At 24.3% G+C, this 27,779-nt stretch overlaps 3 protein-coding genes across 10 annotated transcripts; 2 read left to right on the forward strand and 1 right to left on the reverse strand.

Annotated features, from left to right (window-relative positions):
• The first annotated feature begins 2 nt into the window (after positions 1-2).
• On the forward strand, positions 3-16,825 carry LOC113550668 (FACT complex subunit spt16). Of its 2 annotated transcripts, XM_026952644.1 has the most exons (22): positions 3-284; positions 1,190-1,294; positions 3,543-3,701; positions 4,552-4,704; positions 4,782-4,928; positions 4,995-5,149; positions 5,207-5,321; positions 5,386-5,534; positions 5,612-5,798; positions 5,924-6,097; positions 6,164-6,362; positions 7,180-7,375; positions 7,442-7,680; positions 7,740-7,882; positions 7,959-8,141; positions 8,218-8,519; positions 9,138-9,318; positions 10,603-10,684; positions 10,755-10,941; positions 15,056-15,142; positions 16,407-16,577; positions 16,648-16,825. In XM_026952644.1, exons 1-22 carry the CDS (start codon positions 216-218, stop codon positions 16,652-16,654), a joined length of 3,390 nt encoding a protein of 1,129 aa, XP_026808445.1. In that variant the 5' UTR covers positions 3-215; the 3' UTR covers positions 16,655-16,825. The 2 variants fall into 2 exon arrangements, with proteins under 2 accessions (XP_026808445.1, XP_026808446.1); XM_026952645.1 differs by lacking the exon at positions 15,056-15,142 and having other exon boundaries at positions 216-284.
• A 69-nt stretch (positions 16,826-16,894) lies between these two features.
• Positions 16,895-23,297, reverse strand: LOC113560326 (Golgi reassembly-stacking protein 2). Of its 4 annotated transcripts, XM_026966116.1 has the most exons (10): positions 23,094-23,297; positions 22,903-22,983; positions 20,669-20,872; positions 20,373-20,590; positions 20,190-20,307; positions 19,187-19,648; positions 18,922-19,117; positions 17,564-17,626; positions 17,221-17,274; positions 16,895-17,133 (listed from the first exon to the last, which is right to left on the reverse strand). In XM_026966116.1, the coding sequence occupies exons 1-10, from the start codon at positions 23,154-23,156 to the stop codon at positions 16,991-16,993; spliced, it is 1,602 nt and encodes a 533-aa protein (XP_026821917.1). In that variant the 5' UTR covers positions 23,157-23,297; the 3' UTR covers positions 16,895-16,990. The 4 variants fall into 4 exon arrangements, 3 of the variants coding, with proteins under 3 accessions (XP_026821917.1, XP_026821915.1, XP_026821916.1); XM_026966114.1 differs by having other exon boundaries at positions 18,922-19,648; positions 23,094-23,156; XR_003406109.1 differs by having other exon boundaries at positions 16,973-17,133; positions 17,536-17,626; positions 18,922-19,648.
• A 123-nt stretch (positions 23,298-23,420) lies between these two features.
• On the forward strand, positions 23,421-26,070 carry LOC113548001 (cytoplasmic tRNA 2-thiolation protein 1). Of its 4 annotated transcripts, none has more exons than XM_026948624.2 (6): positions 23,421-23,614; positions 23,673-23,792; positions 23,949-24,180; positions 24,475-24,782; positions 25,500-25,704; positions 25,769-26,070. In XM_026948624.2, exons 2-6 carry the CDS (start codon positions 23,745-23,747, stop codon positions 25,975-25,977), a joined length of 1,002 nt encoding a protein of 333 aa, XP_026804425.1. In that variant the 5' UTR covers positions 23,421-23,614; positions 23,673-23,744; the 3' UTR covers positions 25,978-26,070. The 4 variants fall into 4 exon arrangements, with proteins under 4 accessions (XP_026804425.1, XP_026804428.1, XP_026804427.1 ...); XM_026948627.2 differs by having other exon boundaries at positions 23,676-23,792; XM_026948626.2 differs by having other exon boundaries at positions 23,421-23,571.
• The last annotated feature ends 1,709 nt before the right edge of the window (positions 26,071-27,779 follow it).

Genomic DNA, 27,779 nt, shown 5'->3' on the forward strand with positions numbered 1-27,779 from the left:
CCAGTAAATAAAATTTCTGGTTAGTACTTGATGCTCGAGCATAGGATAGGTTAAAGAATACATAGGTTTTTTTAGAGGGAAATGTCGATGTCTTACACAGACACGCTATAACTTAATAACTGTCGTCAAGTTGTTTGGTGTTTGTCACTAGTATTATTTCTGGTACCTTGTTATTAAAAAGTTAAAGTTACTTTAAATTTGAATGTGTTTCAGCAATGCCGTCATTAGCGTTAGATAAAGAAACATTTTTTAGGCGGTTAAAACATCTATACGATTATTGGAAGGTAATTATAATTATGTTTATTAATGTTATTTTATTATTCCTAATATTACTGATACGGCATTAGTTTGAAGATGTATGCCGTTGGAGCATTCTTAGTTGTCACTTTCGTTAATTTGCCCTGGTATAGAGAGAATCTATAAAAAATGAAATAATAAAATTATTCCACGTATCTTATACGATTACTTGCATTTTTTTTAAAAATATAAATATTTTTTCATTATCCATAAATGAAATAGATATTTGCTAATTATCAATAACAGTTTGTTTTAAACATAAATGCTACTAATAAAATAATTAGCCTTAAAGGATTATAGTATAGGAAAAAAAAACATTGTCGATCTTACATTTATTTGAATAAACAATAATTATCAAAGCAAAATATAATTTTTATATTATACAATTTTTTGTTTAGTTAGCTAACGATTATCTTATATAATCTAATAAATGGCATATAGTATATTTTAAAATGTAGGTTTATAATTGTTTGAAGTCTGAGGTACCTTTACTCACACTGAGACCCTATGGTTATTTTCTATATTTTAATTTTTTGATCATGATTACTCCAAAATTTAGTATATTAATTTTTTTACTTATTTTATTTTATGTTAACATAGTGAAATTAAAATTGTTTATACTCCAAACAAATAAGTCCGGATTAAATATTATGGTTAAGGGGTATTATTTTATACTTTTTTTAAGTAAATAATACATAATATATCAAAATTTATATTTTTATTTTTAATGAATAATAAAAATTTTTCTTATAAACCAACATTAATTTTAATCACCTAATAAAACAAATTTTATATTCTTAATATATTTACTAACAATAATTAAACAATTATAACTTATAGGTTTTATAGTATTTTTAGAAATTTTATAATTTGCTAATATTTTATGTTTCAGAATAGTAAAGATGAAAACGTACGAGCTTTAAGTGATGTAGATGCTTTTACATGTGCTGTAGGAGTTGATGACTATACTATGTATAGTAAATCATCATCTCTGCAGGTAAATATACCATGTAATAGAAACCAGTTGAACAATTGATACTAAAAAAATAATTGAATAAGAGTTTTTGGAATTAAAAAAAAATCAATATACTTCTTTTAATGTTTGTCTAAATATCTATTGTTATAAAGTAGTTGAAAATATGGTACTGATTTGTTATAGCCCCGCTATTCAGGTTTGTTATTTCTCCACTATCCATAATAATGATAAACATTTCTAATAATTTGACGTTATATTGATATTATTACCATTTTTATTATTTATTGATTTATTAATCAAATAATTTGATGAAAAAAACTGTCATAGGTGTGTATCACAAATGATCAAACATTCAAACTGATATACCACATAGTACATCACAGTAGATATTTGTTCGACGTAGAATTTTTTTATACTTGTACATGGCTGAATTTATGTGGTGATCAAAACTAAATAAAAGTGATATATTTGAAACAATTTTAAAAGATGTATCAGAATTTTAGGAATCACAGAAAACATAAACATTTTTATACATTTTTTAATTTATTATTAGATTATTAGATTAATAAATATTAATAGATAAACTCATTATTTTGTATTTATACGATGTGTTTATTATTATTATGGAAGGTGGGGAGAGAACAAACCAGTACTGAAAATATTATTTAAAAAGTAAACGTTAATTTATCAATTAGATATATTTTTTTTTGATACTATATTCTACTAAAATTTAACAGTGTAAATAAATGAGTTATGAAGAGGGAAACATTATCACAGATCTTTTTTTCCACTATTGAATTTTGATCAAAAATAATCAATAAGAATAGGATTTATTTGTAACATAAAATAATAAAATATATATTAATTTTAATACTAGTACTTTTCAATCCTATCATTAAATGAAAGAGACTAGACAATAATAAATAGTTATTTTTCATATAAGCTAAATTATTTTTGTTTGTATTTTAAATAAATTAGTAAAGAGTATTTTTAAATTTTTGTTTAAATGATCACTAAAAATTAAATTGTGTCTAGCTAAAAAAAAAAAAAATTATTATATGTATTAATGTAAGTCGATTAGTTTGAATGACAAAATTTGTAAAAGGAAATAAACTAAATAAATACATTTAAACGCTAATATGTTTGACATCAAATTTGACTCGGTCATAGAGCACTGAGAGACAATTTCTTGTTAGGATCACTCATAGTATCTCATAACTAAAATAGGAAATTGAAAATTATTATATGTACACAATTATTATTTAGTATTATAAATGTAAGAATCATTGATTTTTGTATAAACCATCACCCAGGTTGGCTTAAGTCACATTTGATGTGAAATATACTAAAGCCTTAAAAATGTTAAGCCAAAAATTAGAGTAGACACAAAATAGAAACAAAAAATAAAAATACAGTTTTAGTATACCTATTATTTAAATGTCAATATTATTCTTGTGGCAAATTATATTGCACTTTATTATAGTGTATCAACTTAAGTTGGAGAGGTTAGACATTTATTTTAACTATTTAAACTTTGATACATAATATCAAAAAAATTTACTTAGAAATTATTTATTTATTTTAAAGTTTAAACCGGTTTGTTTAAATGTAAAGTATTTTTGTTAGATGAATAATTAGATATTTATTAGGTTTATGAATTATGTAATATGTAATATATAGCCATGTTTAAACTATGCATTACAATAAATTTAAGGAATTTATAGAAAATAATATAAGAAATGTACTAAACTATTATTGAAATATGTTTCTAAAGTCTTCCTTTTTGAATCACTTAGAAATCAAATTTGTTCAAGTTTGATAGTATGTACATTTTCTTGCTCTAAGTATGAACAAGTGTAATTTTCTACCAAAAGCCCCGCAAAGTAAAAAAAAAATGTTATCACAGAAAAAAATAATTTCTTTTCAAAAATATTGTTATTTAATACATTAATTTTAAATAGTTGTATTCATTTTTATTATGATGGAATTCAGTTTTTATTGGAATATATAACTATAATATAATTTTGCAAAAAAGTTAAATACTTATTATTATGAGTTAATATTGTTTACTAACTATTTAAAATATATTCAATATGCGATAAAATAAATAGTTTAGAAATATGTATTTTTCTTGTTAATTTATTTTATTTAATTGCATATTGAGTGGTGGCAGTTTGTATTTAGCTTAGATTATTAAATAATTTATAAAATAAGTATTATAAATTCACTTTTAAAATAATAACTTTGACTTACTATTTTTTATTTTCAGATTTGGTTATTTGGTTATGAATTAACTGACACTGTATCAGTTTTTACATCAGAAGGAGTGCATATTATAGCTAGTAAAAAAAAAGTTGAGTTCTTAAAACCAGCTGAAAATGTTAAAGATGCTGATTGTCCTTCTGTCAAACTTATTACGAGAGAAAAAGTAAGTTTAGTAAAAATAAGAACCTTAGTATGTAATATGTATACCTATAAAATACTTTTACAATTGTTTAATATTATTAATGAATTTTATTTATATTTTCCTCATGTTAAGTATTTATTGACAGGTTATATTATAAATATTATTGTATTTGGTGCAATTTTATTTAAAGTATTTTAAAATAATTTCTAGTCTTAGCTTGTGAACATTGCAAGTTGAAAAGTAATTCATTTTAATTTTAATTTAATGTAAAAAATATAAGTTTTAACAGAATTAAAATAATCAGTTTATTTTTAAAGATTAGAAAATGTATTGTTATTTTTTTTAAATCATACATTATAAAGAGTAAATTACTTTAATTCTGAAAGCACAATATCTATTACCCAATATTATTGATTCATAAATTAGCATCAAGAGTTTATGAATAGTATTTGAAAGGAAAGTTCTAAGACGAATCTATGGACCTTGTCTCGACTCAGGAACCAGAGAATGGAGAATTCGAACCAATGAGGAACTACATAACTTGTTCCAAAGACTAAGTATTTCATGGGAAGTCACATAAAGAAGACTGATGTGGGCAGGTCATGCTTGGAGGAAAAAAATGCTATAATAAACACAGTAATTAAAGAGAAACCTAAAAGAAAAATACCACTAAGCAAACCACACCTCAGATGGGAAGACTGTGTGAAGAGAAAAGTTAAAGAAGTAGACCCAAGAGCAAACTGGAGAGGAATAGCTAAAAACATAACAAGATGGAGGGAAATTTGTTTTATAGGATGGTCTTAAAGGCCGGAAATCAATAATAAAAAAAAAAAAAATGTTTGTATATTTTTAATTTTGTTATTATTTTCAGGGTGGGAATGATAAAGATAGCATTGAAAAACTTATTAAAGCTATTAAAAACAGTAAAAATGGTAAATCTGTTGGTATTTTTGGAAAAGAAAAATATCCAGGTACATTTATGGATGCATGGAGAACAGAATTTGATAAAGAAAACTTTAATAATGTATGTTGTTTTTATATTTTATATTTTAAATAAGGTTTTATCATTTATATAATTGTTTCATTTTACACTATATAAAGGTTGATATAAGTTCTGTGATTGGTTATATTTTAAGTATAAAATCTGAAAATGAAATCACATTGATAAAAAAAGCTAGTTTAAGTTCAGTTGATATGTTTACTAAGTACCTTAAAGAACAAATCATGGAAATAATTGATGCTGACAAGGTAATAACATCTATTTTTAAATCTCTAAATTTCTTTTTTTATTAATTTATATGTTTATAAGTTTAGAAAGTTAAACATACAAAACTAGTTGAAGGATTAGAAGGAGCACTGACAGACAAAAAATATTTGCCAGCAAATGTTGATCCATCTCAATTAGAATTTTGTTATCCTCCTATTATTCAAAGTGGAGGAAATTATAGTTTAAAATTTTCTGCAACTAGGTATATTAAATCCCAATTGTTTAATGAATTTTTCATATTTATTCATTATTTTTACAGTGATAAAAATATTTTACATTTTGGAGTGATAATATGCAGTTTAGGAACTCGATACAAATCGTACTGTTCAAATCTCATAAGGACAATGATTGTCAATCCTACTGAAGAAATACGAGTAAATATTAAACATTTTTCTTTAAACTATAATTATTGTAATTATTTTGTCTTCTTATTTTTAGTCAAATTATGAGTTTTTAGTAAGTTTGGAAGAAATCTTAATGTCAAAATTAAAATCTGGTAATAAATTATGTGATGTTTATAATTCTGGAATAGAATTTGCTAAAAAGGAAAAACCAAAACTTGTAGACTTACTAACAAAAAATTTTGGGTATTAGTTTTTATCATATAAATAATTTAATAACTCAATTTTAAAATCGTATTTAATATTTTAATATATAATTTTAGATTTGTAATGGGTATTGAATTTCGTGAAAGTTCTCTAATGATAGCTCCTAAGACTACTGCTTGTGTTAAAAAAGGTCAAGTTTATAATTTATGTGTTGGTTTATCTGGATTAACAAACAAAGATGGAGCTGATAAAGAAAGCAAAGTGTATGCTTTATATGTTGGAGATACAGTTTTAGTTAATGAAGTAAGCATTATTCATTTTTTTTTTTAAATGAAATCTGCATGAAACAATAATATCAAAACAATCAGTGAATACAAAATATATGCTAAATATTTCAGCATTCTATTTTTAAACATAAACTTGTTTAGGACACTGCAGCAACCTTATTAACTCCATCTAAAAAAAAGATTAAGAATATTGCTATTTATTTAAATGATGATGATGAAGATGAAGAAGAAGATGATGAAAAAGAAAATGAACCAAAACAAGAGCCAATTGTCAGCCGAGGAAAAAGAACAGCAGTTCTAGAATCAAAACTTAGAGTAATTTCTATCTTCAAGTTTTATCTGAAAGGTATTAACATAAATGTTTTTAATTTAAAATATTAGATGGATTCTTCAAGTGAAGAAAAACGTAAATTACATCAAAAAGAATTGGCTGTGGCTTTAAATGAAGCTGCAAAACAACGTTTAGCTGAACAATCAAGTGGCAAGCAAGCTCAAAAAATAAGAAAGTCTAATGTCTCTTATAAAAATCGTAACCAAATGCCACAAGAAAAAGAAGTAAAAGACCTTAAAATTTATGTTGGTAAGTTGATAGTATCAAATAAGGTGCAGTCTGTTATCCCACAAATTAGGTACCACGAAAAAATAACCCCATAGGAGATTTTGTATAAGATTTTGCAAATTTATCTAAATACCTTTTAGTATTATGTCATTGCGTATGATACAATTTATAACATACGTACGAACAATTTTTATGTCTCCATAAATAATGTTAAATTTGGATTCAATAATAAATTATTGTAAAAAATGATTCGGAGCATGGTTCTGTCTGTCATATCGATTAGATATACAATCATTAGACATTTACTGTGAGGTGAAAAAATTTACTATTTGTTTAAAATTATTTTATTTATGAAATTGTATTATATATTTATTGTGAATTTTTATTTATTCATATATTGATATTTTAAACAAATTTACCGTGATTGAAAAACTTGATTATTTGTTTTATATTTATAAATTATGGACATTGTATTACACATTTAAAATTAGTTAAAAACACTATGATTTTTACCATAGGGTTATTTTTTTGGGGACTAAGTTTCCAGGGTTATTAATTAGGTTAGATTATTAGGCAAATCCGCAAAATGGCAGGTCTATATATACAGAATGTGTTCAATATAGTGTATGCATGTAGTGCTGTCTATAACATCAGTTTTCATTATCAATTGATGTGTGCATTAGAACAAGTAGATTAGTAACATTTATCAAGTACCGAAATAGGATAAATAATAATATAATTTTAGATTTATAATTGTTAGTTTTTAAATGCAATAATATTATTATTTAGTATCATAATTTTTAATTTTAATTGAATATTGTATATATTTTGATTTTAGACAAAAAATATGAAACCGTTATACTTCCAGTATTTGGTATTTCTGTTCCTTTCCATATATTTACTATCAAAAATATTTCTCAGAGTGTTGAAGGCGATTATACTTATCTAAGAATTAACTTTTTCCATCCTGGAGCTGCCTTGGCAAGGGGTGAAAGTTATTTTCAAAATCCTGAAGCAATGTTTGTTAAAGAACTGTAAGTAATGGTAATATTCAATTTAAAAAATTTACATTTATGAAATTTATTTTTTATTTTTTTTAGAACTTATCGAAGTTCTAATACAAGAGAACCTGGTGAACAAATAACAGCTTCTACAAATTTAATGAATGCCTATCGTATAATAAAAGAAGTACAAAAGAAATTTAAAACTAGAGAAGCTGAAGAAAAAGAAAAGGAAGATTTAGTAAAACAAGATACATTGGTATTATCTGTTAACAAGGGTAATCCTAAGTTGAAAGACTTATACATAAGACCAAATATTGTAAACAAAAGGATGACCGGTAACATATATCATTAAAAAAACTGCTAATCATATAACTAAATAATATTTTTAATTTAGGTACTTTGGAAGCCCATTCTAATGGATTTAGATATAATTCAGTAAGAGGTGATAAAGTTGACATTTTGTACAACAATATTAAAAATGCATTCTTCCAACCTTGTGATGGTGAAATGATTATATTGTTACATTTCCATTTGAAAGTAAACTTGTCAATCATTATATTAAATATATTATATAAAAAAAACATTTATAATATTATTTATTTACTTTTGGTAGCATGCTATCATGTTTGGTAAGAAAAAGCATTTAGATGTACAATTCTATACTGAAGTTGGAGAAATAACCACAGACTTGGGTAAACACCAACATATGCACGATAGAGATGATTTAGCTGCCGAACAATCAGAACGTGAATTGCGTGTGAAATTAAAAACTGCATTTAAAAGTTTCTGTGAAAAAGTAATTTTAATTATATTTATTGAATAATTATATTTTTTTACTACTTTTTTATGTATGATTATTGGAATGGTTTTAGGTGGAAACTGTAACAAAACAAGAAATAGAATTTGATACTCCATTTAGAGATTTAGGTTTTCCTGGTGCACCATTCAGAAGCACAGTTCTTTTGCAACCTACTAGTGGGTGTCTAGTTAATTTTACTGAGTGGCCACCATTTGTTATTACTTTGGAAGATGTTGAACTGGTTCATTTTGAAAGAGTTCAATTCCATTTAAAAAATTTTGACATGATTTTTGTTTTTAAAGATTACCAAAAAAAAGTTGTCATGGTTAATGCTATACCAATGAATATGTTGGATCATGTTAAAGAATGGCTTAAGTATGTTATTACTAATTTATATTAATATTAATTTTCTTTAATAATACTAATAGTGATATAGAATTTCTGGGACACATTGTATACTGTGTGTTTAAACTAAGCATTAATTTGTTTTTATAAATTTAGATAGATTATTTTTTTGAAAAATGTTAAAACTTGATTGTTAAATTTTACAAATTAGTGTATTTACTTAGGGTAAACATACTACTATACAATGATATGATAACAAAAATTATAAGACTGTTAATGTTTAAAAACTTAAAATGTAATTTATATAAAGAAATACAAGTGTTGAGTAAGGTATGTGCTGTTATGCTGCATTTTATTATATTAGTACTATAATTTTTAATAATTGTTTCGCATATATCAAATTACTTTTAAACATGTTTGTATGAATATTTCTAATTTTTCAATATTTAAAAATTTTTTTTTATCATAAAATTATATATTATATATTAACTTATCTAAATTAGATAATATTATATTTATTAAATAACACTATGAAATACTTTTTAACCAATAAAATTACCTCAAAAAATAAACATAATTGTCTTGCAGTTAAGTTATAAGAAATTAAACATAATTTTTGTATAATTGATTGCTCGTTTTTTTTAATAGTTCATGTGACATTCGATATTCTGAAGGTATTCAGTCATTAAATTGGACCAAAATTATGAAAACAATTACTGATGATCCAGAGGGCTTTTTTGAAAATGGAGGTTGGACTTTCCTTGATCCTGAATCTGATGAGGAAGAAGGAGCAGCAGATGAAGAAGAAGAAGAAGATGAACCATATGAGGTAATTATATTCATCTTATCTTAAGACCTTTAATAAAAAATATGGAAAAGTGGGTACCACTGTAATGAAAGTATTGATAAATTGATTCAATGATATATCCAGTGTACAAAAAACAATTCGGAGTAGAGAAGGTCTATTATACAACTAAGTATTGTGTTTTTTTGATATTACTATTAAATTAATTTATTTTACTATTAATATAACAGTAGGTTAAATCCATTTTTCCAAAAAAACATTGTACTTATTATTTTACTATTATTTAATTATTCAATTGTAATTATATACAAAAAAAATGTATTAATAATTTTTAAATTATGACTTAATAATATACAATTTTATTCTTAATTTTTATATATTATTTTGTCCAAATATGATATAAAATGTCTACAAAAATCTTTTTTTTTTTTTTCCAAAACCGGTTCAGCATTAAAATACTCTTATTATTTTTTAGATTCTGAACGGAGTGATGAATGTATTAGTTCATCACATTTTGGAGTAGTAATAGTGCTTTGATTTTTGATTTCAACCCTCTTTGAAAACGAAATTGAATTTAGTAAAAAATTTCCATTAGTTTTCAAAAGTGTCAGGAAAAACCTTGAAAAAGTAATGGGAAAACATGAGTTTTTACGCATAACCTTTATTCAATAAAATCAATTTAAGAATTACGCTAGGCATTTTGAAGTTGAAAATTCATAAAATTTTTGTAATTTATATTTAAAGTTAAAAAACCCAACACAAGGTTCTCCATAACTTTTTCTTCAAATAACTAAAAAAAAATTTCAGCGTCAATATAGAAAAAAATTTATGAGTGTATAAAATTAATTTTTTTACGAAATCGAGTAAAATAACAATTTATTACAATTTAATTTTAGGTAATCATATAATATAGCCTACTAATTATCCTAGATTGACAAATCATCTGTTTAGAATCATTTTTCATGTATAATAATACCTGTCATTACATTCAAATTTAAAACATCCATTATAGTGACCTACTCTCCATCTCTACTGTAATTAGTGAAATACCCATTTTTTTTTTTAATTTATAAGAAAAGTATTAGAATTTTTACTTTTAATTACTTAGAATGCCAACTAGATACAATTTGCTGTTAGAAACCACCACCCTAAGTTCTTAGTAGTAATAATTTTTACTGCTTCAAATTTCAAAGATTGGTATAAAAAATAAACACTCATTGTATAATCAATTAATTCATTGTTCTGTTGCAATGTCTAAAAATATTGTTAAATATCATTCCGTTTAAACATTTTTGTATTATTTTATAGCCATCTGATGTAGAATCATTTGAAGAGTCAGATGATGATGGATCTGAATATTCAGAAGCTTCAGAGGATTCAGATAGTGATGGTATTATATTTTATAAATTATTGATATGTATAAATTTATTGATTTGGAAACAAATAATTTTAACTTACAGAGGAAGAACTTGGTTCTTCTGATGAATCTGGAAAGGATTGGTCAGATTTAGAAAGAGAAGCAGCTGAGGAAGATCGTGATAGAAATGATTTTCAAGACGAATATTCTAAAAAGAAAATGGGTAGTAGTAGTGGAAGTCGTTACAACAGTTCCTCATCACATAAAAAGTCAAGCAGTGATAAGCACAGGTACAGATCATAATTGATATTAATATTTTTAAAAATTAAATTCATTTATATCTATAAAAAAATATTAACATATATTATACAGTATGTCACAAAAGTCCCGTATCACCCTTAATATCTCCTTAGAAAATCAATATATTTAAACGCGTTTGTTTGTACAGTACTAAGTATGAACATTTTGATTGAATGGCATAAAATTCAATTTTTTTTTTTTTAAACTCAAAATTTGTCAAAAATTTTTTATGCATTTAAGAATTTTAAATTTTTAAGATGGCTATTTTGTTGAACACATTTTTTAAAACAGTTTAAAAAAAAATATTAAAATTCAATAAAAATTGACCAAGTTAGAGCAAGTTATGTTTTTGAATAATTGTAATAAAAAATTCAATTGTTTCACATTTTAATAATAAAATATTTATTTCAGCATGACAATACTTTGACATGTCTAATTTAAGTTTTGATTTGAATAGAAATAAAAATAGCCGTGTCTTATCGTTTGCTGAACTGCAAAACTGGTTACTTACTCTAAGTATCTTAATTATCATGAAGTCAACCTAAAGTTACAAAATTGGACATAATCTTATAGTTATAATTAATGTTATTTATAATAATAATACCTACACATATCACAATTTCGTAAATTATAATTAAAATTATTATTTTTTGTTCTTTCTTTATAGCTATTACTGTTATTAGTGTCATACGTACAGTACATACTGTGTCTTTAGCTATAACTTTTTATTTCTTACTTATTTTGTTCAATATTTAAAATTACTCATACATTCTCAATACATGAGTATATCGATATGGTGAAATGTTACTTTCGAAACAACAAAAGTCATAGACAAGCAGTGGCACAACTACGGAAGTGCTAAGGGTGCTGAAGCACCCCCAGCTTTACTTTAAGCACCCCCAAGTTCTACGACTTGGGGGTGCTTAATTTATTTCAAAAATCTATAGTTTTAACAATGTAGTTTTATTTTTTATGATTTTATTATGATTTATTTTTTTTTTCTGATCTTGCATACTGACTAATAAAATGCATTGACTTTTAAACTTGTTAATAAGTGAATGATAAAATGTATATATTATCACCATTAGAGTGATATTGTTTGTTCAATTCGTTAATTGTTTAGCCATAAAAATCAGGGGCGGAACCAGAGAGTACTATAGCACTCCCTTTGGAATATTGATTCCTAGAAAACAAATACTCTACACAACATGCATTTTTCAGCAGGCTGGGTACATTTATACACAAAATAAGAACAAAAAAAAAAAAATTTTCCTTATGCAACACTGATGATAGATAACCAGATTTAATGTTTTTGTTATTTATTTAAATTATAAAATTATAAATTTACTTTATTAGATTCTGAGCGAAGTAATGAATATAAATGTATTGATTTTACAATAATGTATGTTTTTATTTATTTATTTTTATTGTGTCTGTCATCACGTTTTGGAGTAGTAATAGTGCTTTGATTTTTTTACTTCAGCTCCTTTTTGAAAAGGAAAATGAATCTAGTTGGTACTTGTCATAAATGCCGATAAAAAAATTTGGCATTCAAAAAAATCATTAAAATTTAATAGAAAGTTTATTATAAGTTGTACTTATTGTAGTAAAAAATAATCAAAAAGCGTTAGTCAAAATTTTTTGAGCAAACGATAAGACACGGCTATTTTATTTCTATTCAAATCAAAACTTTAATCTGGTAAGTAAAACGTTAAAGTATTGTCATGCTGAAATAAATATTTTATTATTAAAATGTGAAACAATTGAATTTTTTATTACAATTATTTAAATACATAACTTGCTCTAACTTGGTCAATTTTTATTGAATTTTAATATTTTTTTTTTAAACTGTTTTAAAAAATGTGTTCAACAAAATGGCTATATTAAAAATTAAAAATTCTTTAATGCATAAAAAATTTTTTTGACAAATTTTGAGTTTAAAAAAAAAAAAAAAATTGAATTTTATGCCATTCAATCAAAATGTCCATACTTAGTACTGTAAAAACAAACGCGTTTAAATATATTGATTTATATTATGGAGATATTAAGGGTGATACGGGACTTTTGTGACATACTGTATACAAAACCTTAGGTACCTTAAAAAAAAAAATTATTCACATGATTAATTTCTTACCCATACAACTAGCACATATGCTTAGACAAGTATTCTAATTTATTACTTACATTGATCTAATTTTGATTATTAAAGCTTAATTCTAACGTAATAACTTAAAAATTGATTTTAAGTGTTCTTAAAATAAGTAAATTATCTCTGATGTTTTTTTGATTTTTTTTAGGTATTTATTTTTAATTCTAATAAGTTGTGAATTCTTTAAAGATTCTATAGTTAAATGATTTCATTAAATAGAACTTATTGCCTCATAAAATTAGTAAAATTTACGTCAAATAGTTGTATGGAAATATTTGTATTATTGTGAAATTTATATTGTTCCATATTCTAATCCTAACTTCTATATATATCTATTACCATTGCAATGTTTTTATCAATATATTTTGATTATTTGTTTCTAAAACTTCCGATTAATATATTTGAGAACAAGTACTACCATAGCTATAATTTCAAAAGTTGGTGTTTGTTTTTTACTATTGTTATAGCAATGTATAAGTGCTTAAAAAATAATACTCTAGTAGTCTAGTATAGTATTTTTATTTTCAATGGTTTCATGTAAAAATATCTTTGACTGTCCTACTGTTGCAACACTTGATAATATTGAGCACTGTATTATTTATAATTTATTTTTATAAAATATTAGTAATTTTTAAGTGAATTTCTGAGAGTATAATTTTTCTGTATGCAAATAAATTATATAAATTCAAACTAGTTTATCATTTAGAAATTATGTTTAAAGAATTTTGAAAGAAATGAATAAGAATATATTTGTTTCTGTTGAGTTATAAAATCTCATCTAACTATTTAAATGTTTATGTTAACTTTAATAGAATAATACAAATCTGTTATTAATTTTTCAATATAAATAAAAACTAAACCTAAAATTGTTGTTAATTAACCAAAATAAGTAGATATTTTATCAGTTTTTAAGTTTTTACTTTTGGTTAGAAAATGAAAACAAACCAACATTTTAGCTGTTGACTTATTTTCAACAACCTATTTTAAGCTCTAATTAAAATGTATATTTGAATTACATTTTTACCTATTTTCCAAATAGATATAATAATTTTTTCTGACAGCATTATAAAGCTATGTGATCTATTTTGTTACTAGAGAATTATGCGAGGAAAAATAATTTATTGACTTGGTAAAGATAGATAATAGCTATGTTTTTATAAAAATGTTAAAAGTTATTAATTGTTTTCTATAAATCATTACTATTGCCAGGTTGCATGAACATTCAGACGTTAGCGCCTTAACGAATGATTAAAATTGTAAAATTTCGTTAAATGCTCAATAGTTTTATTGGGCTGTTAAAATATAAGTTACCAGCTCTTTAAACTAATGGGTCGATTTTGGCTCTTTAAATTTTAATCATTCAATAATCCTCCAATTATCATATGTATGTATCAGAAGTACATTGTCACTATAGACCTTATAGTACTTTTTCTGTGATAAGCTTAAACTTCTATACAAATCTTGTTATCGTATTTAATACCAATATATTTTTATTGTACAATTTGTGCTACCCAAACATGTCTGTAAAATTATTTAACGGTTTAATAAAACTATTCATTAAATACATTTAAAGTTCGGCATAAGAATAATACTATTGCAGATAAATAATAATAATCTAATTTTAGTAATTTTATGTTGTTTAATATTCTAAATTGTGGATTCATTTGAATTTTTAGGAGTTGTAATTTCCAATTAAGTAAATCTGTTTTTTTTTTATTTTTAACTTGAAGAATAAAAGTTATTGAGAACAAAATGATGTAATTTATGTTAATATTTTGAACAATTTATGGTTGCAAAAAGTAGAATATAAAATTAATATATTTAATAATAAATATAAGTTACATTTTTGTTTTCTTTATATTTAGAGGTATTTTAATAAAGAATTTGTTTTTTTAAATACAAGATCGTATCTAAGGAATTTATAATAATATGATAGCATTATATCTACATTTTAGAAATTTTTCTTTATCAAATTCAAAATCAAATAATGGTCCAAAGAATTTATTTCAAAAAAGCAAATCTTATTCTAGCAGTCATTCAAGGTATAGTATTATTTAGATCAGTTAAATAATATTTTATATTATTTTGACTGCATTTAAATAATAAAAGTATTTGGGTATTTTAAATCACATATCGTATGTTGGTAGTTTCTTCGTATGTGAATAAATTATTTTATTCTTTATGGCTGAATTTATGTTTTAAATTTATATATAGTGTTTTCTTTTGTTTTATATTTTGTAATAGGTCATAGCTGTATTATCAAATTGGCCCTGCAATTTTTTTTTTTAACCATAGCAAAATTAAATCTGTCATTTAAAATGCTTATATATTTACAAATAAAATATCACTACTTTGAAAGAAAATATATGTGTGTATAATGTAAATTGGTAAATTTGATAGCTTTTTATTTTTTTAAGTATTTAGAAATGATGATATTAATCATTATAGTTATTTAATTAAATATTTTTTTTAAAAAAATAGCATAGCTTAGGTTGTTCTTAGTAGTTTTAAAAAACATTTTCTTTGTTTATATATTTTTTTTGTAAAGATGGAAATTATTAAAAGATTTTAAGTAAACTATTTAATTTAGTTATTAGTTTATATTTGTTTTGGAGAAATTTTTATTTTATTTCAAATATAATATAACTTATTTCTTGTTAAATGTTATGTTTTGTGATCCAGTTTTCTTAAGCCAATAAATACTTTTTGAATTTATTTTTAATTAACCCTTCTAAATGCCAGTGCAATAGTTAGTTTTTAATTTTGACAAATTCCTCTTTTATTGTTAATTGATTTCTTCTAAGATTCATCACAGAGTAACCATAAAAATCAATCTCAAATATCACTTTTTTCTCTTTTTTTTTTTAGAGAAATTCTGCGCATTAATTTTGTTTTTCAGTAAAAAATCTTATAACTAATAGTTTATGTGCCATTCATTAAGATATATTTACAATCTGTTAAAATGTATATTATAACATTATATATGAAATTAAATTGGTAAATAAATTTTTATTTCTTGGACAATGCTGGATAACTTATTTAGGTTATAATTTCTACAATTTAATTAAAAAATAAAATATGCTAATATTTTTTATGAATTTTATCATTACGGTTTGTTATAGCAACTCAAAACTTTTTAAACCTCTTGATGATGTTCATTACTAGAATTCCAGTTTAAATTAAAAAATTGAAACATTGACTTTATAGATAATAATTAAAATTATTAAGAACCATTATATTATTTGTTAAATAATAATTGTATTAGTTATTTTATTATTTATTATTATTTCTTTTTTATTATTTTAGTCCGTCTAAAAATAAATCATCATCTCATCATAAGTCAAATAGCAACAGTAATCATCATAGCAGTAGTAATCACCACAGTAGTAGCAGTGGAAGCCATGGAAAACGTTCTTCAGGAGGTGAAAAACGTCGCCATGATGATAGTGGTGATCGTCATTCTTCTAAAAAACACAGGTAAGTAATTTCTTTTTTTAAGTTCTAATTATATAATATTTATCAACTGTATATATATTTTTTTTTTCAGAAAATAATCATAGAACTTGACATGGGAAACACACTAACTAATAAAGCTTATCAAGATAAATAAATTTAGCATTACCAATTTATGATTTGTTTTCTTATATATTTTTTATACAATATTTTTTAGATTTAAGTACATTTTAATTTTCTGCATTTTCAAAAAAACATTCAAAGACCCAAAATTTGTGTAATTTTTATTTTAATCTCCTTATATAACTATAAATAAATAAATAAATATTTGAATACTTTTTTTATATTACAATTTGTGGCTTAATTTGAATAATTAAGATAAAAATATAATATTTAATTTTAATTAAACAAGTAGAAATGACCTAAATAAAAAGTGTTTAGCTATTACTATTTAAAATATTTTTCTTCTGATCAATTTGTAGGCTCTCTATAGCTGAATAAGGTAAAGTTGCGCTAACAGTTATTGGTGGCATGCCTGGTAAAGATATTGGAGTTGTAAGTGGCATTCCTGAGTAAGCATCTGTAACATATTTGATTTTTAGATTTTTTAGTGATATCAATTTAAATTATAATAATAAAAAGCTGATTTATTATGGTTATAAATTACTTGGTTGGTGTTGTAATGGCTGCAAAGGTTGAAATTGATCCGAATAATTGATCCCTGGAAAATAAATAAACCATAGTTTAATGATTATTATTAAAATAGTGTTAAAATATATGGATATTTTATTTTCACCCCGATTTGTATTGTGATATTTCTATACATTTAAAATAAATTCTAAACTTATTTTTATGTGGTAAAAAATTCAAAAATATTATTTTCATATACACAGGATAGTCTAGATCATTAAATTAAATGCTTGTAATTTTAAATGAGTTTTAAAGTAAGTACTAGTTTAAATTTTTTAAACATAACACATACTGTAGAGTTCACAGTTATTTTTGACTACCTGGTTGAGGCTGCGGAGTTGCTGGTTGTGATTGAGGATCAAAAATTTTCAAATAATTATTTCCTAAAAAAATCATTGATCTTTAAATAAAATACATACAATTTTGCCATAATATGATCTATTGAAGTATTAAAATAGTCTAGAAAAATGTATATTTATCTAAAATTAAAGATACTCAGTAATACATGAATAATAATCTCATCTTAAACATTTAAAAAATTTTCAAATTTTTTGTAAGGTTAGATAACTAAAATATTTTACTTTTAATTTATTATTATTCTTTTTGTAATTGAATGGACTGATAAAACCATTAATTAATGTAATTTAATAAAAGACCTAAATATCAAATAAATAAAATAATAAATTATTAAATATTGTATAAAACGTTAATAAATCAATAATATTGGAGTTATCACAATGTAATTTATAATTTGATTGAAATTATATTCCTTATTTTTCTCTTTTGAACTGATGACAGCAAAGGAGTTCTTCATAATACTTCCTTAAGATTTGTATTAATATTCTATTACTTGTGATGATTTAATAACTAACAATATTTATTGTAATAATGAATTCATTTTTGATCCATGTTATGCTAGATTCCTAATTATGACAAACTTATTTTTTTTTGTGGTGATATTATTAGTGATGTAAGAAATTTATACTAAAGACAAAACCAAACTACATATTTTTTTATTAACAATTTTTTAATAAACTGAACTATTTAAATTGTACTTCATGCCTAAAATAAACTTTAACACTTAAACTTCTTCTACAATATTAAGTAAGTAGTTTTAATAAATTATCAAACCAGATTAAAGTTCATATAAATTTTCAAATCAAATTATTGGCCATTTAATTTAAATAAAATATTTGCAATTTTCACAGTTCAGTTTGATTCAAAATAATCAATAGCATAAATAATTGAATATTGAATAATTAAGAGGACGCCACACCCACACTAGTCTTTCGTCTTACACACGTACAACAGTACATTTTCGTTCACCAGTTTCAATAGTGAGCTTTTAGTTTTGATATTAGAGTAAATTGACTTATTATTAAACTTTCAGGAAAAAACATTATCTGTGTTTTATCTTTGGTTTTTTACAATATTTGAAAAATATAAATATTTTAAAATGCTCAAAATTTACTTAAAAATTAAAATATCGTAAAATCAAGTGAGAGAACATAGATAATGTTCTAACCTAAAAGTTTTATAATAGGTCAGTTCACTCTAATATCAAAACTAAAAGCACACTATTGAAATTGGTGAACGAAAATGTATTATATCATATGTGTATAAGACAAAGGCATCACATATGGGTGCAATGTCCTCTTAAATTAAAAATTAAATATACCAAGAGGTTGTGCTAAAGGTGACATCTGTGGAAAATTCTTCACAGAAAACATAGGTATAGTACTTGAACTATTTGATTGGCTGACTTGAGTTTGAAACTGTGTGAAGTAATTACTTATGTCTTTAGAACTCTGTACATCAGCTACTGTTGTAGTACTTCCAATATCAGTAGAATGGGATTGAGGGGAATAACTACTCTGTGGAGAAAATATATTTGATGACTGGTTATTCAATTCTTGAATTGTAGCAGTTTCGGAGAGGCTCACGGATGTTATGGATGATTGTTCTTGAGATGCAGAAACAGTGGTAGACTCTTGTGATGTAAATGGTGGTAATTTTGTTACTTGGGGTGTCAATACATAAGGTTTTATTGTTTCAGAAGTAGAACCTGATTGTTGGGGGCTATACTGAGAATTTAAAACTTGGAATGTGGGAATATTAGGATTTTGAAATGTATTTATTTGTGGAGGAAAATAAGGTAAAGGCGCTGAATTGCTTGAATAAGGTATTTGTTGATCTGTAGGCGTGATTATAGGCATTTCAGGTTTTGTTTTGTTGATAAATGGTATTGATGTAGTTTGAATGCTTTCATTCAATGGTAGCTGTTCCTTAAATTGTTCTGCTTCAATAGTTGAATTATTAACAGTCACTGGAAGATCAGAAATAATAGGTGGTTGTGGTGTCAGAACTGGTGGATTAATTACTTGTGGTACTTGAGCAGCAGATGCCTATAAATTGAAATAAATTAGGTAAATTATTTTATGAAAATAAACAAGATATTAGTCTTTCATTAAATTGTATAATAATATTCTATTCTAATTATGAAACATACTCAGCAGCCTAATTATATATAAGGCTTGGGCTACACTTAGCCTTGCTTTACTACATAACAGGTATATAGAAGTTAGAATGAAACAAGTGTTCCCTAATCTAATTATTAAGATAATTTTATACACATTAGAGCATTGATTATCCGCATATCAATTATTCACACTACAAAATTGTTGTATGAATTTATTTTTAGTTAAATTTTATTTTATCATTCATTATGTTTGTTTTATCGTGTACGTATTATGAAATACAAAATTATTTTATTATCTACTATGGTTCACTTTAATGAGTCTAATGTATCATATTATAGGTATATTATACACACAGTAAATTTGTTTTCAACTTTATATCAAATGGTTATTTGTTTATCTATACCCTCTGGGTCCCAATTTGAGCGAATAATTGATGCTCTACTGTACTAATAAAAAATTAGCTTACCATCACATTGTTGACAACAGCTGGTTTTATAACAGGTGGTGCTGGAATATCCTTATTTTGATATACTTGTCTAATAGGTATTCTATGTAGGTACCCATAACCTATTCCACAGCCCAAGCTTTAAAAGTATACAATTTTTAGAATTAATATTATTTAAATAAATTAAGTGCCAGATAAAATTACCTTCCTTCACCAGGCCATGCAGTATCTGGTGTAATTGAAACTTCTCTACATGTATCCATTTCAACATTATAGACGTATAATTTTAATGGCCTGCCTTCATGTGCTTCAATTAGCATAAACAAATCTTCACTTTCATGCATTATAGAATCAGATCCAATTATATAATCTGTATGTGACCTAAGGCCAGCTTTATCAGCGGGAGAATTTGGATGAACATCCTAAACATTTGTATATTTAAAAAAATTTAAATAAACATACAACCAAAACTATTAAGTACTATTTAATTATTTACTAACAAGAATATGCCAGACGTTTTCATTGGCTCCAGCAAAAGAACAAAATCGTATGCTCACACCCAACAATCCTTGACCACCCCAATTACTATTTGGTACAATTTTGACTTCTCTAACAATTTGTGTTTTGCTGCTGTATACAGCTAATAAAATTTCATTGCCATCTCCATTCTTTAACATTTCTTTAAGAGTATCATTGTCTTTATCCTTAAAAAAATTGTAGTACAATAAATATAAGCTCCCATTATATCAATAAATACATAATTTGTTATGATTAAATCCATTGTATTTGTAAATTAATAAAATAAAATAATTTTAAATTTGCATATTAGTTATTAGAAGATTAAAACTAAATAAATTAAGACCTATTTTATTAGACGTATAACATGGAGTCCAAGAGTTAAAATATTAGTTGCTTTCTATGGCTTCTTCATAAATGAGCGTCCATGTTAAGAAGATAATTTAAGTAACATGACATAATGTGTCATAAAGTTTATAAGTTTATAACTTATAATTATATTAGTAAAACAATAATTATTAACACGGAAAAAAATAAACTCCAAAATCTCCCAGTAAAAAAAACTTAACATGTAAAAATATATTTATTTTCAGTTGCATCATATTAAAAGCTCCATAAATTGAACTTGTTAAGGGTTATAAAGCCTAATGATTACAGAATCAGAAGTCTTAGGAGCTAAAAAAACCAAATTATGCAAGAAGAAAACTGTAAAATAGGCATGAAAAAATGTTCAAAATTCCAAAACAAAAACCATCTAATATTGTTAATCATCATCTGCACTAAAAATAAATGTAAAATATGGTGAAAAACTGGTTGGAATTTTGACATCTTATAATAAACTGAACAAATAGTTGAAAAAAATATTGTCAAATATCAAACCTGTATAACAACTTTATTAACAAATATACAAAAAGATTAGTTAAGTTAATAATGTATTGACAATAAGTTATTAATGAGGAATATTAACGCAATAGAAATTAAATGGACATCAGTGCATCACAATGTTGTTGTTTAATTAATATTCAACTGCAATGATGATAATAAATAGCTACGTTAAATAATATTGAGTTTTATTTTTAATATTCTTCAAAACATAGATTGATTGTATAATTTGTGTTTGAATGTTACGTAAATAAGTATTTTATCCTTATAATTAATGACATATGCAAAATAAATTTTCAACTATTAAACTCATTATTGTATAACTTAGATTTCTAGTCAAAAATTGAGAGCATATAGAACAATGTGCAACTTTTAAAATTTCTAAACCCTACTAATGATATACTTTCTACTTATACTATCTAATTGAGTACTTATGTATATATAATAAAATAAAAATAAAATGTGTTCAAAAACTATCCGAAGATTTAGAAAAAATACAAAAACTTTTAGGAAATTGGATATCTTAATTTCAAAAGCATCATTGAATTTCCTTTGTGGGAATATATCTTTTCAGGGCCATCATTTCCTTCATAAGATTAAGTTGGATACTTTTCAATTACAATAACAAAAGTCATATGAAGCCTTGACGGATTTAAGGGGGGGGGGGTGAGCGAGAGGTTATATTATGCATGTAAGGCCTAAAACCAAATCCTATACATTGTGTTTACTATGTTATGAATATAATATGAAAACTTTTAATCCCCCCTCAAAAAAAAAATCCTACATCAGCTTACTGAGTAATAAAGATACAATATGTAGAAATATTATGTTTAGCCAAGTTCTAGATCACCAAATTATTTTTATCTATTATAACGGTATAGTATTTAAGTTTATGGACAAATAATATTTATTATTATAATATAGTTTTTAGTAATAATATTAATAATGTATTACCCAATATTTTGACCTAAACTAAAATATACTATCTATTATTAAATTTTGTGAAATTAATAAAGATCAGACACATTTTTAACATACTTTGTATAAATATAATATTAAAAATTTATTTAAATATTGTTTAATAATAAGTCAAGGTTAGGATTGATATTATTATTGTAAATTTTGAATAAAAAAAATTTTAATAACAAGGTTATTATAAAAAAGCAAATTAAAAATAAATCTTTGATAAAATATTGATTACATACAAAGCAAATAAATTCCTACTTCTTAGTAACTGAAATTATTATTATTATTATTATTAAACTATCTAGACATTTATAGTAAGTTTTAAAGTTTTAAGTATAAAGTAACACTAAATTAACTTAATATAACTTACAAGTCGTGTGTTATTAATAGCCAATATAAAATCAAAAAAAGCTTCTAAACCTGCTGCTTGACCAGGTGAATTGTCTTGAACCTAAATAATAATTAAATAGAATTATTTGGATATTTTTTTTAATATACTTCTGTATATAAAAATGAAAATTATCATAAATTATAATAAAGTCTAATAAAACTTTTCACTACTTTCAAAACATGATATCCTTCTGTTCCTCCACCCGGAATTTGAGTACTATTTGCAGATCCCATTTTAATGTATATTATAACACTAATAACGTTTAATTTAATTTAAGTATTGGAAATGACTTCGCATAGTACATTGAAATATTGAATACAACAATCGTAATTAATTTTAATTGTGGAAACTTTGTTTCTATTAAATTTTCACTTACAAGTTGTAGCAAATGACGTGTAACTACAATGTGATATCTCTTATCAATAAATATGATTATATCTAAGATAATATATTATCACAGAATAAATATTATCATCTAAAAATATGCCATGTGTATTTTAAAAATATTGGAATTTAATATATTGTTGCATGCTATGTTTGCATATTGCTTAATGTTATACTTATTCATATATCTAAAAGACTGAAGTCACAAATTACAGAATCTTCAGAAGTTCAGATATTTCAAACTGATGTATTAGTCAAGACATGGTGTGTGATACTTACAAAGAATAAACTTCTAACTTTATGAACTGTAATTTATTATTTATTATGTTCTTTTAATACTTTATTACTTTTGTATTTACTGTTAGTAGGTACTTGGCAGGTGTTCATTATTGCTGTTATAGACACTTGTTGTAGTTCTTAGTTTTCTTATAGTTAAAATGCCTATCTTATGTTCTGCAAAATGTGGTAAAAACGCAGTGTTAAAGGTAAAATTAATAATGATAAATAATTATATTATTTATTACATATTATGTTTAAACAAATAATAATTATTATCAACTTAAACTTGTCCATTTATTAATACATTTTTTTTTTATAATATTAATATTATTACTGACGTATAAAATACATTTATATTTTAGCGCCCAAAAACTGGAGATACATTATGTAAAGAATGTTTTTATTGGGCTTTTGAACTTGAAATTCATAGCACCATCACAAATGGAAAACTATTCAAAAAGGGTGACGTTGTAGCAATTGCAGCTTCAGGTGGAAAAGACTCAACAGTACTAGCACAAGTTCTTAAGACCTTAAATGAACGCTATAATTATGAACTAAAATTAGTATTATTGTCTATCGATGAAGGAATTACTGGTAATGTTGTAAATATTTTATTAAATTTAAATTACTAAGGTCTTATATTATTTTTCTCATTAACTCATGTTGTACAATAAAGTCAAATTGGATATTAAACTTTTTGTTAATTATAAATATAAGGAGAACATAAAAAAAATTGTAATATATATTAATTCTTTGCTCTTGACTGAACTATTATTACTTGCTAACTTGCTACTAGATTTTCAAAGAAATTTTAATTATTACTAAACAAAATTATCATAATTTATATCAGTTATTTAAATTATTATATATTGCATGTTATTTTAATAGGCTATAGGGATGATAGTCTAAAAACAGTACAAGAAAATAAAGATGAATATCAGATGCCTTTAAAGATATTATCATACGAAGAGTTATATGGTTGGTCAATGGACAAAATAGTTGCTGAAGTTGGTCGTAAAAATAATTGTACGTTTTGTGGTGTATTCAGAAGACAAGCTTTAGATAGAGGTGCAATGTTATTAAATGTGAACTGTATTGCTACTGGTCACAATGCTGATGATATTGCAGAAACTGTATTGATGAACATTTTAAGAGGAGATGTTGCAAGATTACAAAGATGTGTTAATATCATTACCGTAAGTATAATAAAAGATAATATACTTGAGTGAGCCAGCAGAGGATTTAAATCAATTAATTAGTTAAGAATGTAGCTAGTTGAAACATTATTAAATATACTTTTTATAATATTCTTTTTGTATATGAACATTTTCCATGTTATACAGTTATCATGTTTAAAATATAAACCATTGTTATTACATTATTTTAAATAATTAAAATAATGGGGAATAATATGGCCTAGTAACTAAATGATGGTCAAGTACTTTTGGTATAACTACCTCCCTGATAGATGACACCCTGAGTTCTTAGAAACAAAGATATGTACTTTATATGGCAGGGATCACCAACTAATTTTTATGCAGATCTATTTTGAAACTTACCATATTGGCCGCAGTCCTTAACAGTTTTAATAATTTACATATTTTAATAAAAACATATTAATTAAATTTTTTGTCGTAATATAAATTTTTTATAACTCACTTATAATTTTTATTTATTTATATTTTAACAATTTTAAAATCTACTCCGCAGATAAGGGTCTGTAAAACAAGTGTTCGCGGGCCTTTAGTTGGTGACTTCTGATGTATGGGAACATATGTTTCAAAAACTAAACCAACCAACTAACTCACCATACCTTATATTACTGTAAATTATTGTATTGAACTACTATTCTACATTACTATAAATAATTATTGTAAAGATGTTTAATTTTATCAATATGCATTAATTATTAGATTACAGAAGGCACTATTCCTCGATGTAAACCTCTAAAATACACATATGAAAAAGAAATAGTAATGTATGCATATTTCAAGAAATTGAATTATTTTTCAACTGAATGTATTTTTGCACCAAATGCATACAGAGGATATGCTAGGACATTTTTAAAAGATTTAGAAAGATTAAAGCCATCATCTATTATGGATATAATACATTCTGGTATTATTTATATAATAAATATATTTTTCCCTCTAATAATGTTAATATTTTTAAAAATTTTAAGGTGAGACAATGTGTATTAAAAAGAATATAAAATTGCCGGACATTGGTGTTTGTACCAAATGTGGATTTGTGTCAAGTCAAGACATTTGTAAAGCTTGTATGTTGTTAGAGGGATTAAATCGTGGATTACCTAAACTTGGAATTGGCAAAAGCAGCAAAGCTAATAAAGCATTGGCATCATTACCAGACCCAAGACTACTACATTTTTAAAATATTAATTTATTTCACGAAAAGTTAAATTTTGTTTGTTTTACAATCTTTATAATAATTAGAGAGTTGTAAATATAAATATTTTTGTAAACCTGTATTATTTTATAATTTTTCAAATATTTGCATTTGTTATATGCAATGCATTTCTCACCTATTTTTTAAATGTTGATTATCTGTATGTAAAAGATTTTTTCTTAGACTGCTGAATTAATGTGTAATTGGATATTGGGTAGAGGTTGGCTGCAGTAACGTGTTGACAATGATTTTTAAGGAGCGGCCACTTCATCAATATTTAAAAGGTGGGTGGTTAATACGTTTTTTATAGTGATTAGTGAATGTAAGTAAAGTGAGTAGGTTTGGTATGTAGAGATATTTAACAAAACGGGTGCGTGGATGGTATCTATGTAAGAATCTTCACTTTTTATGTGAAAGTAATTCAACATCCCACTGGTTGGCTGGATCTATGTATTATTCTATGTAGTACATATGCTCAATAAATAACTAATACAAAAACATATTTTATAAGTCACAAAATCATGTATTTGATAAAGATTATACTTCATATATTATATTGTTTAAATTACTAAATGTCTAGGTTTCTAATTTAATCATAGCATGTATAATTTATCAACCATTAACGTACAAGATATGAGTATCAATACAAATAATGAATAGGTAGTGTATCAAGTACCTTTATTAAATACGCTAAACAGTATTTTGTCTGATATTTCAGGCAATAAAAATAAAAACAGATTTTTATACATACTTACTAAACCCTATATCTATGCTGAATTCAGTGAAGTATATACAGTAAATAATAGTACAATGCATATTTTTACAGTAAAAATTTTGGAAAAATGATTAAAAATAATAAATGTTTACAACTATCATTAGGATATTAATCACTTATGCATTTATTTATATTATTAATACTTATGTATTTATATGCTTTTCTTTTTTGTTATTTTTATATAAGCTATTATGGATAATCCTATTAATAGCTGTTGTACAACTCGCCGAATGTCGGTGGATTTTACATCGACCAGATCATGTACCTTTGCACCAGTTGGTTCGACTTAGTTCACCATTGTTATGGACTTAACTACTTGCAAATTGTCCAATCAGCGACACATTTGGTAATTTAGGTCAAAACATTTTTGTAAATCACCTCCCCATATTTTTGTGATATCATACATTAGTTTATTTGCTTTATTATTTTATTATTATACAGTGCTGATGACACCAGATCTTTAATGAACTACAATCTGTCAATCTATATGGATTAGAGCATTTATCTAATTTTGTAAGCTTGCCTAGGTACAAGTAAAATACTAATATACACTTGTTAATAATTGTATCAAAACAAATAAGCAATAGGGCATAGACAAATTAAAGGGTACCAAAGTACACACTGCAAGTTGTAACCAATAACCATCAAATGGTGCCACTCAAAATTGTTAATTTTTTCAATGTTTAAAAAAAATATATTATTGATGGATGAGAACTCAGAAACCTGATTTTAAATATATTTTGTTTAATTTGAACTCGAGATTTTATACAATTTGTCTAGCACCAAATTATTGATTTATTAATAATTGTAATGATGAACGTTGAAATAAACAATCATATAATAAACAATTTTTATTGACATATTATTATAAAAATAAATCAAGTTATTTCAAAACTAGTAATTGTGACGATGAATATTGATACTTAATGAAGAAAATAAGACAATTGCAAATTTTGTACTCATTATTAACTTAACTTTAGTCAAATTAAGAGATCGAAAATAATAATAATAA

This window comes from Rhopalosiphum maidis, chromosome 4 (genome assembly GCF_003676215.2).
Source record: "Rhopalosiphum maidis isolate BTI-1 chromosome 4, ASM367621v3, whole genome shotgun sequence".
Lineage (NCBI taxonomy): Eukaryota > Metazoa > Arthropoda > Insecta > Hemiptera > Aphididae > Rhopalosiphum > Rhopalosiphum maidis.

What these genes read in the sequence shown, in the direction of transcription:
- LOC113550668 (XM_026952644.1), top strand. Translation starts at nt 216, where the DNA reads ATGCCGTCATTAGCGTTAGATAAAGAAACATTTTTTAGGCGGTTAAAA. An exon ending in ATCTATACGATTATTGGAAG is followed by an intron (nt 285 to 1,189) that starts GTAATTATAATT and finishes TTTATGTTTCAG; the next exon opens with AATAGTAAAGATGAAAACGT. An exon ending in ATAAAGAAAACTTTAATAAT is followed by an intron (nt 4,705 to 4,781) that starts GTATGTTGTTTT and finishes CACTATATAAAG; the next exon opens with GTTGATATAAGTTCTGTGAT.
- LOC113560326 (XM_026966114.1), bottom strand. Translation starts at nt 23,156, where the DNA reads ATGGGATCTGCAAATAGTACTCAAATTCCGGGTGGAGGAACAGAAGGA. An exon ending in CTATTAATAACACACGACTT is followed by an intron (nt 20,873 to 22,902) that starts GTAAGTTATATT and finishes AATTTTTTTAAG; the next exon opens with GATAAAGACAATGATACTCT. An exon ending in GCATGGCCTGGTGAAGGAAG is followed by an intron (nt 20,308 to 20,372) that starts GTAATTTTATCT and finishes ATACTTTTAAAG; the next exon opens with CTTGGGCTGTGGAATAGGTT.
- LOC113548001 (XM_026948624.2), top strand. Translation starts at nt 23,745, where the DNA reads ATGCCTATCTTATGTTCTGCAAAATGTGGTAAAAACGCAGTGTTAAAG. An exon ending in GTAAAAACGCAGTGTTAAAG is followed by an intron (nt 23,793 to 23,948) that starts GTAAAATTAATA and finishes TTTATATTTTAG; the next exon opens with CGCCCAAAAACTGGAGATAC. An exon ending in GATGTGTTAATATCATTACC is followed by an intron (nt 24,783 to 25,499) that starts GTAAGTATAATA and finishes ATTAATTATTAG; the next exon opens with ATTACAGAAGGCACTATTCC.